The sequence below is a fragment of the Oryx dammah genome, unplaced genomic scaffold, assembly GCF_014754425.2.
Source record: "Oryx dammah isolate SB20612 unplaced genomic scaffold, SCBI_Odam_1.1 HiC_scaffold_21, whole genome shotgun sequence".
NCBI classification, from domain to species: domain Eukaryota; kingdom Metazoa; phylum Chordata; class Mammalia; order Artiodactyla; family Bovidae; genus Oryx; species Oryx dammah.
The window spans coordinates 41848251-41864932 of record NW_024070205.1 but is presented as its reverse complement, the minus strand read 5'-3'; the positions used below and the strand labels follow the sequence as shown (position 1 = coordinate 41864932).

General features: G+C 40.2%; 1 protein-coding gene across 2 annotated transcripts in view; it reads left to right on the top strand.

Annotated features, from left to right (window-relative positions):
- Nucleotides 1-15349, top strand: part of LOC120880260 (dimethylaniline monooxygenase [N-oxide-forming] 3) — a 29342-nt gene extending 13993 nt beyond the window's left edge. For both annotated transcript variants that reach the window (XM_040263531.1, XM_040263532.1), the window contains exons 4-9: nucleotides 1010-1172; nucleotides 1657-1799; nucleotides 2867-3066; nucleotides 9499-9854; nucleotides 12467-12539; nucleotides 13246-15349. In XM_040263531.1, coding sequence (XP_040119465.1) covers nucleotides 1010-1172; nucleotides 1657-1799; nucleotides 2867-3066; nucleotides 9499-9854; nucleotides 12467-12539; nucleotides 13246-13588 — 1278 coding nt within the window. In that variant the 3' untranslated portion in view covers nucleotides 13589-15349. The remainder of the gene's footprint in view (nucleotides 1-1009; nucleotides 1173-1656; nucleotides 1800-2866; nucleotides 3067-9498; nucleotides 9855-12466; nucleotides 12540-13245) is intronic.
- The last annotated feature ends 1333 nt before the right edge of the window (nucleotides 15350-16682 follow it).

Here is a 16682-nt window from a genome sequence, read left to right as displayed (position 1 = left end):
AAAGGATGAGAGTAAAGAAATACTGTATTTTTACAGGATCTATTTCATGTAAACTCTGTGTCTTGACCAAAATATGAACCACCTAAAGAATGAAATTGGAAAGTCAGTGGGAGAAACAGCTGTAGAATCAAGGACTATATTTAAATTTTGAACCTAGTTATTGGATTTTATGCACATTATTTAACTTCTTTAAGTCTCCATTTCATATATAAAATGAAGCAACTATGTATCTTATTCTGAAGATCAAATAAAGGCTTTAAAGCAGTTTAAAAAAATAAAATGGCTAAAGAAATACGTTAGAAAATTGCTGTTACTATGTAAATTATTGGCCACCAGATTATTTACTACATGGGCTACCTGCCTCTTGTAAACTATAATTCAATCGTCAGAGCCCCAAAATGAATCATTCTTGTACTGCAGAGAATACTGGTCATACACAAGGAACTATGTGGGGATTTAAAAACACACACACACACCCATACACACACACATACACATATATAGATAGGGGCTTCCCTAGTGGTCTAGTGGATAAGAATCTGCCTTGCAATGCAAGAGACACTGGTTTGATCCCTGGTCCAGGAAGATCCCTTGTGCCATGTGCAACTAAGCCTGAGAGTTACAACTAATGAGCCTACACTCTGCACCACAACTACTAAAACTTATACCCCCTAGAGCCTGTGCTCTGCAACAAAAGAAGCCACCACAATGAGAAGCGCTCACCCCATAACTAGAGAGTAGCCCCCACTCACTGCAACTAGAGAAAGCCTGTGAAGCAACAAAGATGCAGCCCAGCCAAAAATAAATAAATATTTTTAATAATCATATAGCTTATTTTATGCTTTGACTTATTTAAAAGGAATTTTGAATTTATAATATGTACCTTCATAATGAATTAAGTATTTTTCCTAAGGCACTATTAAGGATTTTCTTCATACTATTTGATGATGTTGGTGCCAAATCTGCCTTTAGGCATTGAATAAAGATTATCTTTCTGTGTTTCTCTTAGACAATTGTATCCAGTGTAAATAAGCGTCCCGATTTCTCAACCACTGGCCAATGGGATGTTATCACTGAAAAAGATGGTAAAAAGGAATCAGCTGTCTTTGATGCCGTGATGATTTGTTCTGGACATCATGTGTACCCCAACATACCTAAAGAGTCCTTTCCAGGTAAGGCCAACGTTTACGCTGCCATCCATACATCTTGCATGAAGAAGTGACCTTGATGATGTCTTTCTTATGTATACAGAAGTATAGTTTATAAAAGTACACATTAAATTAAAATATCCTTTTATTGTATCTAGTGGGCTTCCCAGGCAGCTCAGTGGTAAAAGAATCTGCCTGTAATGCAGGAGATGCAGGTACGATCCCTGAGTCGAGAAGAGCCCCTGGAGGAGGGCACGGCAACCCACTCCAGTGTTCTTGCCTGGAGAGTCCCATGGACAGAGGAGCCTGGTGGGCTATGGTCCATAGGGTCGCAAAGAGCTGGACACGACTGAGCACATATATCTATACAATTAGATACACTGTATCTGACATAGTTTAAGTATTAAAATTCCTATTACTGCAACCGTATTCACTAACAAGCTCTGTTATAGCAGTTTTTTAAAGTGAAAATCAAAATAATTCATGTGTTTTCCACTTTTTCACTCAGGAATAAAACTTTTTAAAGGCAAATGCTTCCACAGCCGGGACTATAAAGAACCAGGAATCTTCAAGGGAAAGCGAGTCCTGGTGATTGGTCTGGGGAACTCGGGCTGTGACATCGCCTCAGAACTCAGCCACATAGCCGAAAAAGTATGCCTCCCTGATACTCAGGGAACTATCTTTAATACGATTTGAAAAGTGTGAAAGAAATCGGGGAGGGCAGAGTCCTTGATGCAAAAAGTAAGTAGCAGTTCATATAGCTCAATGCCCTTTGGTAACAGGTGGGATTTTAAATAGCTTGATGTGGCAAAGGCAGAACATCAGCTGGAATGATGTCATTCAACAAGCTGATTCTTTGGGATGTTTGGTGTCTAATGTGTCCAATAAATTCTTCCCAAACCAGTGGGATCATCAGACAAGCACTAGAAGAAATATGACCAGTATTCAGTTATTGGTCACCTACACCAGAGAAGATCTGGCTGAAAGATGAAAATACCACAGAAATGATTTGACAGGTGTTGACCCTAAGATATAGGTTATAGTGCAGGAAGTTTATTTGGGAGTGCTCTCTGTATGAATACCACTGAGGGAAGGGAAAGAAGTTTTCCTTTATTTACTCTGAAGCTAGGATAATCCTTCTGAATTGTCCCTAGTTGAAGTGAGAGGCTGGGTCATTTTTTTTTTTTACCAGTATAGATGTTTATTTTTATTTACATATATTGCCTCCCTTTTGAGCCTCCCTCTCATCCCACCCCCATCCCACCTCTCTAGGTCATCACAGAGCCCCTGGAGCATGTTATACAGAGTGAAATGTCAGAAAGAAAAAAAAAACAAATATCATATATTGAAGCATATATATGGAATCTAGAAAAATGGTACAGGTGAACCTATTTGCAGGGCAGGAATAAAGATACAGATGGAGAGAATGGGTTTGTGGACACAGCAGGGGAAGGAGAGGGTGAGACAAATTGAGAGACCCTAGGTCTTTGTGTTCCTCCCTCATCCGGTCACTGAATGCAGGGGATCCAAAAAGATTATAAGATGTTGGGGGAGGCCCCCTCTTCACCAAAGCAACTCCCAAAGAGGGCTGAGAGCTGAGGACTGCCTTCCGGGCACTGCCAGCAGTGGTGTAATAACTCCATTCCTAAAGGCAGATCTGAGAGGCATATCCACTACAGACAGTCACCATGTTAACAGTTGAACTGGTGTTTTTCAAGGTCATCATCAGCTCCCGAAGTGGCTCCTGGGTGATGAGCCGGGTCTGGGATGAAGGCTATCCATGGGACATGCTGTTTATCACTCGATTTGAAACATTCCTCAAGAACACCTTACCGACAGTCATCTCTGACTGGTGGTACATGAAGCAAATGAATGCCAGATTCAAGCACGAGAACTATGGCTTGATGCCTTTAAACGGGTAAAGCAGAGTTAAATACAAAATGCCTGCTAACTTTTATTTCACTGTCAACAACCCTAATGTGTGAAATAACCCCTAGACAAATCAAAGTGAAGTAATCACCTCTCACATTTCAGAGGACAAAGAATTGCAAAAATTAGGAGTGTTTTCCTGTTTCACAATTCCCCTTACCAGATTTGCACAGCTGGAAAGTTATATAACAGGTCAAGAATTTTACTCCCTAGAGTAATGATAATAATAGTCAACATGTTTTTAAGTACTTAATACATGTCAGAGCCTTATTAAGTCTCAGACATGCATTATCTCCCTTTACTCTCAGGACGACTATGAAAAAGTGAAAGTGTTAATCTCAGTCGTGTCCAACTCTTTGTGACCCCATGGACTGTAGCCCACCAGGCTCTTCTGTCCATGGGATTCTCCAGGCAAGAATACTGGAGTAGGTTGCCATTCCCTTCTCCAGGAGATCTTCCCAACCCAGGGATCAAACCCTGGTCTCCTGCATTGCAGGCAGATTCTTTATCGTCTGAGCCACCAGGGGACCCACAGCAACCATGATGATGGCTCTATTATAATCTTCATTTGAGAGATGAGAAAACTGTGGTTTACCAAAGCCCCACAGCTAGGAAGTCAGAAATAGTGATTGAAACAAGCCCAGATCTGCTGACTCCAAAGTGCCTCACTCTTAGCCATCTTGCTCTAAAACCTCTTTCTTAACTGCAAAATTAAGCAAAGCAGGACTTGGTGCTTCACTCATTCAGTTCAGTTCAGTCACTCAGTCGTGTCCGACTCTTTGCAACCCCATAGACTGCAGCATGCCAGTCTTCCCTGTCCATCACCAATTCCCAAAGCTTGCTTAAATGCATGCCCATCAAGTCGGTGATGCTATCCATCCATCTCATCCTCTGACATCCCTTTCCCATCCTCCCTTCAGTCTTTCCCAGAATCAGGGTCTTTTCCAATGAGTCAGTGAATCACATTAGGTGGCCAAAGTATTGGAGTTTCAGTTTTAGATTCAGTCCTTCCAATCAATATTCAGGACTGATTTCCTTTAGGACTGACTGGTTGGATCTCCTTGCAATCCAAGGGACTCTCAAGAATCTTCTCCAACACTACGATTAAAAGCATCAATTCTTCAGCGTTCAGTTTTCGTTATGGTCCAACTCTCACATCCATACATGACTATTGGAAAAACTATAGCTTTGACTAGACAGACCTTTGTTGGCAAAGTACTGTCTCTGTTTTTTAATATGCTATCTAGGTTGGTCATAACTTTTCTTCCAAGGAGCAAGCGTCTTTTAATTTCATGGCTGCAGTCACCATCTGCAGTGATTTTGGAGCCCAAGAAAATTAAGTCTCTCAGCAAAGTTTCCATTGCTTCCCCAACTATTTGCCATGAAGTGATGGGACCGGATGCCATGATCTTAGTTTTCTGAATGTTGAGTTTTAAGCCAACTTTTTCACTCTCCTCTTTCACTTTTACCAAGAAGCTCTTTAGTTCCTCTTCACTTTCTGCCATAAGTGTGGTGTCATCTGCATATCTGAGGTTATTGATATTTCTCCCAGCAATCTTGATTTCAGCTTGTGCTTTATCCAGCCCAGCATTTCACATGATGTAATCTGTATGTAAGTTAAATAAACAGGGTGACAATACACAGCCTTGACGTACTCCTTTCCCGATTTGGAACCAGTCTGTTGTTCCATGTCCATTTCTAACTGTTGCTTCTTGACTTGCATACAGATTTCTTAGGAGGAGGTCAGGTGGTCTGGTATTCCCATCTCTTTAAGAATTTTCCACAGTTTGCTGTGATACACACAATCAAAGGCTTTGGTGTAGCCAATAAAACAGAAGTAGATCTTTTTCTGGAACTCTCTCACTTTTTCACTGAGCCAACAGATGTTGACAATTTGATCTTGGGTTCCTCTGCTTTTTCTAACTCCAGTTTAAACATCTGGAAGTTTACAGTTCACATACTGTTGAAGCCTGGCTTGGAGAATTTTGAGCTTTACTTTGCTAGCGTGTGAGATGAGAGCAATTGTGCAGTAGTTTGAGCATTCTTTGGTGTTGCCTTTCTTTTGGATTGGAATGAAAACTGACCTTTTCCAGTCCTGTGGCCACTGCTGGGCTTTGCAAATTTGCTGGCATATTGAGTGTAGCATCATCTTTTAGGATTTGAAATAGCTGCACTGGAATTCTATCACCTCCACTAGCTTGTTCATAGTGATGCTTCCTAAGACCCACTTGACTTCACATTCATTATCTCATTGCAGCATTCATTACCTTTGCTCTCATTCACTTCAGTTCAGTTCAGTCACTCAGTCATGTCTGACTCTTTGAGACCCCATGAATTGCAGCAAGCCAGGTCTCCCTGTCCATCACCAACTCCTGGAGTTCACTCAAACTCATGTCCATCAAGTCGGTGATGCCATCCAGCCATCTCATCCTCTGTCATCCCCCTTCTCCTCCTGCCCCCAATCCCTCCCAGCATCAGAGACTTTTCCAATGAGTCAACTCTTTGCATGAGGTAGCCAAAGTACTGCAGTTTCAGCTTCAGCATCAGTCCTTCCAAAGAACACCCAGGACTGATCTCCTTTAGAATGGACTGGTTGGATCTCCTTGCAATCCAAGGGACTCTCAAGAGTCTTCTCCAACACCACAGTTCAAAAGTATCAATTCTTTGGCACTCAGCTTTCTTCACAGTCCAACTCTCACATCCATACAGGACCACTGGAAAAACCATAGCCTTGACTAAACAGACCTTTGTTGGGAAAGTAATTTCTCTTCTTTTTAATATGCTATCTAGGTTGGTCATAACTTTCCTTTCAAGGAGTAAGCGTCTTTTAATTTCATGGCTGCAGTCACCATCTGCAGTGATTTTCGAGCCCCAAAAAATAAAGTCTGACACTGTTTCCACTGTTTCCCCATCTATTTACCATGAAGTATTGGGACCAGATGCCGTGATCTAAGTTTTCTGAATGTTGAGCTTTAAGCCAACTCTTTCACTCTCCTCTTTCACTCTCATCAAGAGGCTTTTTAGTTCCTCTTGACTTTCTGCCATAAGGGTGGTGTCATCTGCATATCTGAGGTTATTGATATTTCTCCCAGCAATCTTGATTTCAGCTTGTGCTTTATCCAGCCCAGCATTTCATGTGATGTACTCTGTATGTAAGTTAAATAAACAGGGTGACAATATACAGCCTTGACTTACTCCTTTTCCTATTTGGAACCAGTCTGTTGTTCCATGTCCAGTTCTAACTGTTGCTTCCTGACCTGCATATAGGTTTCTCAAGAGGCAGGTCAGGTGGTCTGGTATTCCCATCTCTCTCAGAATTTTCCACAGTTTATTGTGACCCACATAGTCAATGGCTTTGGCATAGTCAATAAAGCAGAAATAGATGTTTTTCTGGAACTCTCTTGCTTTTTCCATGATCCAGCAGATGTTGGCAATTTGATCTCTGGTTCCTCTGCCTTTTCTAAAACCAGCTTGAACATCTGGAAGTTCACGGTTCACGGTATTGCTGAAGCCTGGCTTGGAGAGTTTTGAGCATCACTTTACTAGCGTGTGAGATGAGTGCGTTGCTCTCATTACCTGCCCCTTAATGGAGCACTCCCACTGATTTATGGCCACAATGTTTTCATCTTCAGCCTTCTCCTCACTCTCTCCTATAATATCCTCCAAGCCAATCACATGATAATAAATTACTTTGACATGGGTGAAAAAACCCAAGTTCTAAGCTGTTTACCTCAAAGTTAATTCATTAACTCAACAAATAGTTATTAGGCTTTTATTATGTGCCAGAACCTGTGGATATAGCAGTGAACAAACTCATAAAATCCCTATCCTCATGGGGCTTACATTCTAATAATGGGAAACAGACACAAACAGCACGAAATCTAAATAAGGCAGACAAGGGTAACAGGGGATGACATCAAGACAATTTTAAACAACCCTTAGAGAAGGTCTCACTGAAAAAGCTTTCAAGCACATTTGTGAAGGAGATGAGAAAATGAGCCATAAGGGTGTCTGGAGAAGACTATTCTTGACAGTAGAAAGAGCTAGGACATCATCTCTTCAGGGGTATGACTGCCATGTTTGACAAAATACAGCGGCTTCTTTTCTTGGAGAAGAAGACTGGGGAGAATAGCAGGAATTGAATCCAGAGACATCAAAATAGCCAGTTGATGCTGGGTCTTGGAAGCCACTGTAAAGACTCTGGCCTTTACTCTGAATGCAGTGGGAAACCATAGCAGGCATCTGACCAAACCGGAGACAAAGTCTAAGTTAGTTTGAAGAGATCACTTTGGCTTTTATGACCATAACTCACTGTAGGGGGTAGGTCAAGGAAGGAAGTGGAAAGACTGGTTAAGAGGCTATTATCAAAAACCCAGATGAGATGGGAAGGTGGCCTGAACTAGGATCATCAGTGCTCAGAAGTTGTCAGGTTGCGATAGAGTTTGAAGGTAAAGCGAACAGGATTTTCTGTTTGATTGAATAGCAAATGTGAAAGCAAATAAAATGTCAAGGATGTCTCTCAGACTTTTGATCTGAGCAAGGGAGCAAAGATGGAGGTGATGTCTACTGAGACGTGGACAACCATGGAAGGAGCAGAAGTTTAGTTTTAAATGTATTAAAGTTGGAATGCCTGTTTGGTATTTGCATAGAAGAATGTGGAACACCAGTGGGTACATAAAACAGAAGAGAGATTCAAACCATAAGTTTAAAATGTGGACTGGTCAGAATATAGATAGTATTTAAATAAATGAAAACTAGATGACATCTCTTGAAGAATGAATGTCAACAGAGAAGACAAAAGACCTGAGGCATGTTGCTATTTAGAGGTCAGGAAGAGAAGAATTCAGCAGAGGACACTGAGAAGTAATAGTGAGGTATAGTGACGTAGGTAGAAAGGAATCAAGAGTGAGTGATGACATGAAAGCAAAACGAACACAGTTTTTCAAGGAGGAGGAAACCATCAAGTGTGAGTTTACTAATAAATTAGGTAAAATAAGGAGTAAGAGTGGACCACTGGATCTGGTGGCTTGAAGATCCCAGTGGCCTTGACAAAGGAAGTTTCAACATGGAAGTGGGTTTAAGATAAATGGCAGATAATCTGAGCGGTTGAATTCAGCCTTCTCCCAACCAGCAGTCCAACCATTCTCATTGTCTGGCTCAGTTTCCTCCCCAGCAGCATCTACCTATGGCTTTCTCTCTCACACACACAGTTCCCATCATCCTATAAGAACCATGTCTTTTCTTCCAACATTATTCCGTTCACCCCTAAGGCAGAGTTCTGTGCACTCACTAGAGATATTACTGAATAAAAAATAATCAAAAGCTCTCTCTTTCCAGATTTCCAGTTTCCTCTTTCTTCTCCTGACCTTATTTAAATTCCTAGACCCTCACTTCCTCACCTGACATGGTTTTGTCTGCATGGGGTTCACCCTCTATGATAGAACCTGGCTGCAGCCTTCCACTTTGGCTTCCTTCCTCCTATTTGATCTTCTTTACATCACAATGGTCATTTTGGATTATATTATGTTAAGAATCAGTTCAGTTCAGTTCATTTCAGTTCAGTCACTCAGTCGTGTCCGACTCTTTGCGACCTGATGAATCGCAGCACGCCAGGCCTCCCTGTTCATCACCATCTCCTGGAGTTCACTCAGACTCACGTCCATCGAGTCCGTGATGCCATCCAGCCATCTCATCCTCGGTTGTCCCCTTCTCCTCCTGCCCCCAATCAGAGTCTTTCCCAGTGAGTCAACTCTTCACATGAGGTGGCCAAAGTACTGGAGCTTCAGCTTTAGCATCATTCCTTCCAAAGAAATCCCAGGGTTGATCTCCTTCAGAATGGACTGGTTGGATCTCCTTGCAGTCCAAGGGACTTTCAAGAGTCTTCTCCAACACCACAGTTCAAAAGCATCAATTCTTGAATAATGGCTAACATTTTGAGCACTATCTATGTGCCACAAACTGCGCCAAATTCTTTATATTACTTAGGTCTGCCGATGATCTGAGATAGGTATAGCAGTTATTACCACTTCAGGTGAGGAAGATGAGGCAAGAGAAAATAAGAAAATTTAATTTGATCAAGGTTCACAGTTGATTAGTAGCAAAGAAAGAAATTTAAAGACCCAGGTACTCTGATCTTTGTTTTTCCTGATATAGGGGATATGATCTGAGTGCTTATTCTGGAATTTGGGGAGACTTCTGTGGGAAAAGAGAGAAAGATCAAAGGAAATAGAGACGGGATTAGCAAAAACCAACTTCTGTTACTCCACAATGTGGCCCTACATAAGTTTTATCTATCAGCCATATTGATGACACTCCATGGCACATTAAAAAATCTTAGGTAGGTTTTTCTATCAATTAATTATGGACCAATAAAACAAAGGAAATGGTACTTTTCTAGTGCTTGTTTCTGTTTTCCGTACAGCACCCTGAGGAAAGAGCCTGTGTTCAATGATGAACTCCCAGCTCGCATTTTATGTGGTGTTGTGACCATTAAGCCAAATGTGAAGGAGTTTACAGAGGATTCAGCTATTTTTGAGGATGGGACAGTGTTTAAGTCCATTGACTGTGTCATCTTTGCAACAGGCTATAGTTATGCCTACCCCTTCCTTGATGACTCCATCATTAAGAGCAGAGACAATGAGGTCACCTTATTTAAAGGCATCTTCCCACCTCCACTGGAGAAGCCAACCTTGGCTGTGATTGGCCTTGTGCAGTCCCTTGGAGCTGTCATCCCCACTACTGACCTGCAGTCTCGCTGGGCAGTACAAGTAATTAAGGGTAAGTAGACAAAGAATCTCATTGATGGGAAAGATGAGAATGCCTTTGAGTCTTTAGGAAAACAATATTCCTATTAACAAGAAAAAAATCCCAGGTCCCATCCAGTTTCCAGAATCTATAATTCTATATTTTTGGCACTATATTCTATAAGCAATTAAAAATATATTGGATTGTCATAAACAATAGTACAAGACAATGATTCAAGAGTGTTTTTATGATTTATAACTCCTTGCATGCTCAGTCGCTTCAGTAATATCCAACTCTTTGTTACCCCATGGACCATATCTTGCCAGGTTACTCTGTCCATGGGATTCTCCAGGCAAGAAAACCGGAGTGGGTTGCCACTTCCTCTCCCAGGGGATCTTCCCAACCCAGGGCTTGAACTCACATGTCTTATGTCTCCTGAATTGGCAGATGGGTTCTTTACCACTGGCACCACCTGTTAAGCCCTATAACTCCTTAGAATTGTCAATTATCCAAGACCTTTCATTAAACTTGAGAATACCAGAGCTTCTCATCTTAGGTCCAGAAGAACTTTATAAAATTAAGATTTTCAAAACTCAATAGAATGATATTGCTTGAAAGGTTAATGAAAGAAGATATTTCAAAGCCAATATCCAGCAACTTTAAATATCCACATTCATGAAAAAAAAAGTATGATTTCTGGAAAGGAAGTGGCTTTCTTGCTCTGTTTTCTTCCTTGTCATGTATTAGATAAGGACAAGTGGTGGATCAGTAGAAGCAGAAAGCATTTGGTGTTGTAGACAGTCTCTAAGGGAAAGGAATCCTAACTCCCTGTATTTTAAAAAGAAAAAAGAAACAGTGAACTTGATTAGGGTCGAGGAAAGAAGGCAGACAGCATCATCCAGCGCCAAGTACTAGAATCAGATTCACATTAAGGTCTGAATGCCATTGTGGCAGATTCAGAAAATAAAACTAAGCTATGGTTAAAGAACAAATTGAGATGTCAAAGTGTAATGTGCAAAGTCTGGTTGGTCTTAAACTTGAAACTTATGGATAATGAATCTTAGCAGGTCTGCTTCCTTTGAAGCCACATGTAAGGCTTCCAGTCCTACCTGACTTGCTGGGGTTTAAATGCTCTTTTATCCTGGATATTTGAACCTGCAACTACATGTCCTGCATCATCACTCACCACCAGGCTCCCAACCACATCATTATGGTCCTACATATCAGCAATCTCTCTAAATCTCCTTCACTCCCCTGGTCCTAAGCAGAGATGTGTCACAGGGTGATGTTTCTCCAGCAAGGCAGCAGCCAGGAAAGTGATGGAATGAAATCCTACCTAGAATTGAACTCAGGATTCAGATTCAGAAAGACTGGCATTAAAATGTAGGTCTTAATTGTTTATAAAATATTCACTTACTCTCTGTGAAGATACTAGTTATAACCTGGGCTCTGAAGAAAGGAGAGAGGGCAGAGACCCAGCCAACAGAGAATAGATGCAAAGACTCAGTCTTAGGGAAAATGAGAGGTAAGGCAAACAACCCAATTTGGGGGAATAGGATTACCAGACCAAGGGGTCAATTACAAGCAGCCCAATGGCAATAGCTGGTGGACTAAAGAATATAGCCTCTTCTCTATCTCTCCTCTTGCCCAAGGACAGAACCAGCTCCAAGGTTTGGAACAAGGCCATGTTGACAAACTGTTTTTATGATCCTGCCTGTAGGGATTTCAGGAACAGAGAGTCACTGTAGGTCTTGAGCAATCAGAGCTAGACTGGAAATTCTAGTCTTGTTCCAGGTGACCCCAAAGTTGCCAAAGAAACCACACTAGATTTGAAGCATCTCCAAATACAAAAGTTTGGGTCTAAGTTTTAGAGAATTCTGTTAGTTAATGCCAGGAAGAGCCTGAAATCCTGGGGCAGCCCCAACTCAGATTTGGCCTCCTAGGACCTCCCTATATCCTTGGTGACTTGTGGACAGTCCACATCCACAGTCTCATTCAGGAGCTGTTGGCTTTCCAGAGAGAACCTTGTAGCTTCATTAAATTCTCTTTCTTATCTGTTAGAAATTCCCTTTTTGGGCAAAGCAAGATAACTTCCTATGAAGATCTGTTTGTTCCCATGGCAGATTCATATTGATGTATGGAAAAACCAATACAATATTGTAAAGTAATTAGCCTCCAATTAAAATAAACAAATTTAAATTTAAAAACAAATTTTTAAAATAAATAAATAAACACTGGCAAATTACTTAGTAACAGCAAAAAAAAAAAGAGATGTCAATATACTTTTGACTATAATTTATTAGATGACATACTTAAAAATAAAGCTGAGAGAGTAGAATATAATCCTTCAAACTGATTTTTAAATCCAATAACCAGTTTAAGAGCAAAGATAGAAAGATAAAAGGTTATTTGGTTTTAATCACTGTGACAAGTATCATCTCTGAAAAGATTAGGAATGACTTATATGTTTGTCTCAGAATGACTCCCTGGTTATTTGTTCAAGATATTATTTTGCTAGATAATGACAACAAATTTTGAAAATACTAATGCGATTCACAACTCATTATTTAAAAAGAAACACTGCAGGCTAGTCCTATGCCAGACTTATTTAACTATTATCATGTCTTTCCACTTTTTTTTTTTAGGAACTTGCCCTTTGCCTTCTGTCAAGGACATGATGAATGATATTGATGAAAAAATGGGGAAAAAGCTCAAATTGTAAGAGCATCTATGGTAAAGGGGATCTAGAATTTTCATAGCAAAATCTGACTTTGTGAATACTTAGAACTGTTTTAGTCTTGAATACTCCTGAGTGGGGCCATTAGGGTGACAGCTATGAGCTAAATTCAGCCATTCAACAAATAGTTATCAAGGATATACTTTGCACCTGATATACCACTAAATCCTGTTTCAGCCCTCCATATCTCTTGCAATATATCATAAAAGAGACCCAGAAAGATTAAAAATCAGAGGAGCTTGGGAACACATGGATGTGGACTTCTATTTTCTAGCTCATAAATCCTCTAAAATGTAAGGATGCCTTCCAACAGGTGGCTCTAATAAAATGACTCAGCCACACAAGAACTAGTCAGAAGAACTAGGCTCCAGTCCTACTTCTGTCACTAATCAGCTCAGTGGCCATGAATTAATAACTTCACTTGAGCAAGAGACAATTCCTCTACTTGTAAATGTAGATAAAATTGCCTTTCTCAGCAGCCTTGTTGTGTTGTGGAATGTCCAAGTGAGATCAGTATGAAAGTCCTTCAGTAAAATCTACAAAGTACTGGATAATGAGTAATAATTCCCTTACCAACAAAAGGATCGATGTTGATTTGCATGGATAAAAAGGTGTAAGGCATTTTCCCTGTTCTTGTTTCTACACGAAGCTCGGATAGCCACAGTCTTATTTCTCTCCCTCCTCTAGGTTTGGCAAAAGTGATACCATACAGACGGATTATGTTGTTTATATGGATGAACTTGCCTCCTTCATTGGGGCAAAGCCCAACATCCCATGGCTGTTTCTCACAGATCCAAAGTTGGCATTGGAGGTTTACTTTGGCCCTTGCACCCCATACCAGTTTAGGCTGGTGGGCCCAGGAAAGTGGCCAGGAGCCAGAAACGCCATCCTGACCCAGTGGGACCGGTTACTGAAACCCATGACGACAAGAGTGGTTGGGAGTCCTCTGAAGCCTTGCTTATTTTGCAACTGGTTCAGACCTGTTCTTATTTCTGTTGTATCAATTGCTGCTTTCATTGTGTTGTTCTAGCCATCACTCAATCTAGGATTCTGAACATTACTAACAGTATCTGGGAAGAAGCTTCACTAAAAATTAAGAATTTCACACCTTCTATTTTCCTATTCAGTGGGCATTAGTAAGACAGTACTATCTCTAGGCTTCTAAATAAGCCCATATGAGAATCATGTCATGATCTAAAGAGCATTTATCATTTTCCCTTAATCTTCACTAACATTTCATAATTCCATAACATTTCCATAACATTTTATGGTTAGATATATGCTTTTTAACTTAACTCATCTGAAATATTTGACATGATTCCTTTTCTCCTTTAACAGTCTTTGAAATATGTATTTCAAATCTAAACAACAAGTAAATTAATCAGAGTAGTCACAATATGATAGTCTCAGCCTAATTTTACAAACTATTCACCAGGATCAAGGGGGGAATTTGGTTATTTGACTATTATATTCTATTTTTGTTTTCTGCTGTGTCCTCCAGGAAATTCCTCCTGTTCCCTGGCCAAGAAAAGTAGCATGAAGACCCTGTCTATAATGAAAGTTAGCAAGAAGTAACTCATTTTATTTATATTCTCAATAAAGAAACAAACTTCCACATGTAGCAGCAAGATAAGGACAACAACAATAACGAGTGGAGCACCAAATATACCTTTTAACTGAATGGAAAGTCATAAAAAATTAAATCTTTAGCCAAAGCTGTGATCCAAGTCTAATAAAACCTGATATGGATCATATAGAATTATATCCCGTATGGAATGTAGTACCAAAATAAATCTAAAATGTTATTTTTAAAGTATTATTACATGTTACAATTAAATTTTGATAGTTAAAAATGTTTACATTTGACATTATGGAGCAGATAAAATAATCCATTAGCATCATCAGTTACCAGGGGGTTCTTCATATTGTTAAATTCTATATTTCTTACTATACCTTCCATTTTTTTCCCAAACAAACTTTATTATTTTTAAAAAATGTGTTATATTTGGTTATGAAGGAACAGACACAGATTTGGGGGAAAATACTATTGTATCTTTCTTATCCACTATTCCTTTCTCTATTATGCTTCTTTAGATAGAATACTTACAAAACCCTGGAACCTGTCAAATCTCTACCAGTTCCTAATAACCACACAAAAAGTCCTGCTAGGCTCAGAAGTCAGCATAGTCTAAGCAGGACAGCCGCTTTAACCTGTCAGAGACTGAGGACACGCCTATACCTTCATCTGTAGCTAGAGCCTGTAGAGCAACAAGAGGAAGAGGAGGAGAAGGGGACCACGTTTTTCTCTAACACTTTCTTCTTTTCCTTTTTTAATGCTCTTGGTATTTTAATCTTCAGAGCTAAGATTTATTGTGGATGCTGTGGTACACAACTTTAAATCATTCCCTTTTCCTAATTGTTAAGTCAATAGACATGAGCTAGTGAAAGACAGGGAAGCCTGGCGTGCTGCAGTCCATGGGGTTGCAGAGTTGGACATGACTGAGTGACTGAACAACAAAGCAGAGTAGCATTCTGCTTTGAAGTTCTTACAAGACGTGAAATATTCCTAAATATTACCAAGTGGCGCAGAACTTTTCCGAAAACCCTATGGCCTAAATGGAATCAAAGTGAAAGTGAAGTCACTCAGTCATGTCTGACTCTTTGCAACCCCGTGGACTGTAGCCCACCAGGCTCCTCCATCCATGGGGTTCTCCAGGCAAGAATACTGGAGTGGGTATCTTGTTGAAGTTATAAATACTAGTGCACAAAATAAATTGAAGACTAAAACTGATATGATACAGTTTATATTATTCTTCCTCATATGATTCTTTAAATTCTGTAAACATTAATTGGCTCATGAAGGATAGAATATTCTTCCTAAACTATTATAGCCAACATACTCTTTTCACTCTTTTTAAAATTAATTTTTATTTTTATTAATTTCTACTGTACAGAAAAATGAATCACTGATATATACACATATATCCTCTCCCTTTTGCACTTGCTTCCCATTCAGGTCCCCACAGTGCATCAAGTAGAGATATACTCTCTTAATAGTGCTATTAACCTCACTCTATTCTCATAACAAGCGCTTCCCAGGTGGCTCAATGGTAAAGAATCTGCCTCCCGATGCAAGAGACTCAGGAGACATGGGTTCAATTACTGGATCAGGAAGATCTCCCAGAGGAGGAAATGGCAATACACTCCAGTATTCTTGCAGGAGAATCCCATGGACAGAAAAGCCTGGGGGTGGGGGGTGGCGCTACAAGTCCATAGGGTCACAAAATACACATACACTGGGTTTCAAAAGTTGTTTGAAATATTGGAAAAATCATTGAACAGAATTTTAAATGGTTTCTAATATCTGAAGAGAAGTGAGAAAAAGGGCATCCCTGGTGGGCCAGATGGTAGAGAATCTGCTTGCAGTGCAGGAGACCTGGGTTCAGTCTCTGGGTTGGGAGATCCCCTAGAGAAGGGAATGGCTACCCACTCAAATATTCTTGTCTCATCCTAAATGAAACAAAATCACCCCTAATAAGAATCATTATATAGTGATTGAAAAAAATCTGAGTCAAAGATTATAATCCAGGATCATACACTCATCGAGAAAGAGCACAGTTCAAATCCAAAGCCACATCATACGACATTTAATCCAGTATATTGTGTCAGCATGTCACAACTGCCTCTGCATTTGGAATGGTTTCTCAGGGTGACATCTGAACTTTTTGTGTCTTGTCCAAGATCTGTTTATCTTTGCAGACATGGAAATCATGCAACACATATTTTTCCTCAGTACAAATTATATACAAATCATAGTCCAACTTGCTGACATTGATAAGTGATATTCAGTTCATTTCAGTTGCTCAGTCATGTCCGACTCTTTGTGACCCCATGAATCGCAGCACACCAGGCCTCCCTATACATCATCAACTCCCGGAGTTCACTCAAACTCATGTCCATCGAGTTGGTGATGCCATCCAGCCACCTCATCCTCTGTCATCCCCTTCTCCTCCTGCCCCCAATCCCTCCCAGCATCAGAGTCTTTTCCAGTGAGTCAACTCTTCGCATGAGGTGGCAAAAGTATTGGAGTGTCAGCTTCAGCATCAGTCCTTCCAATGAACACC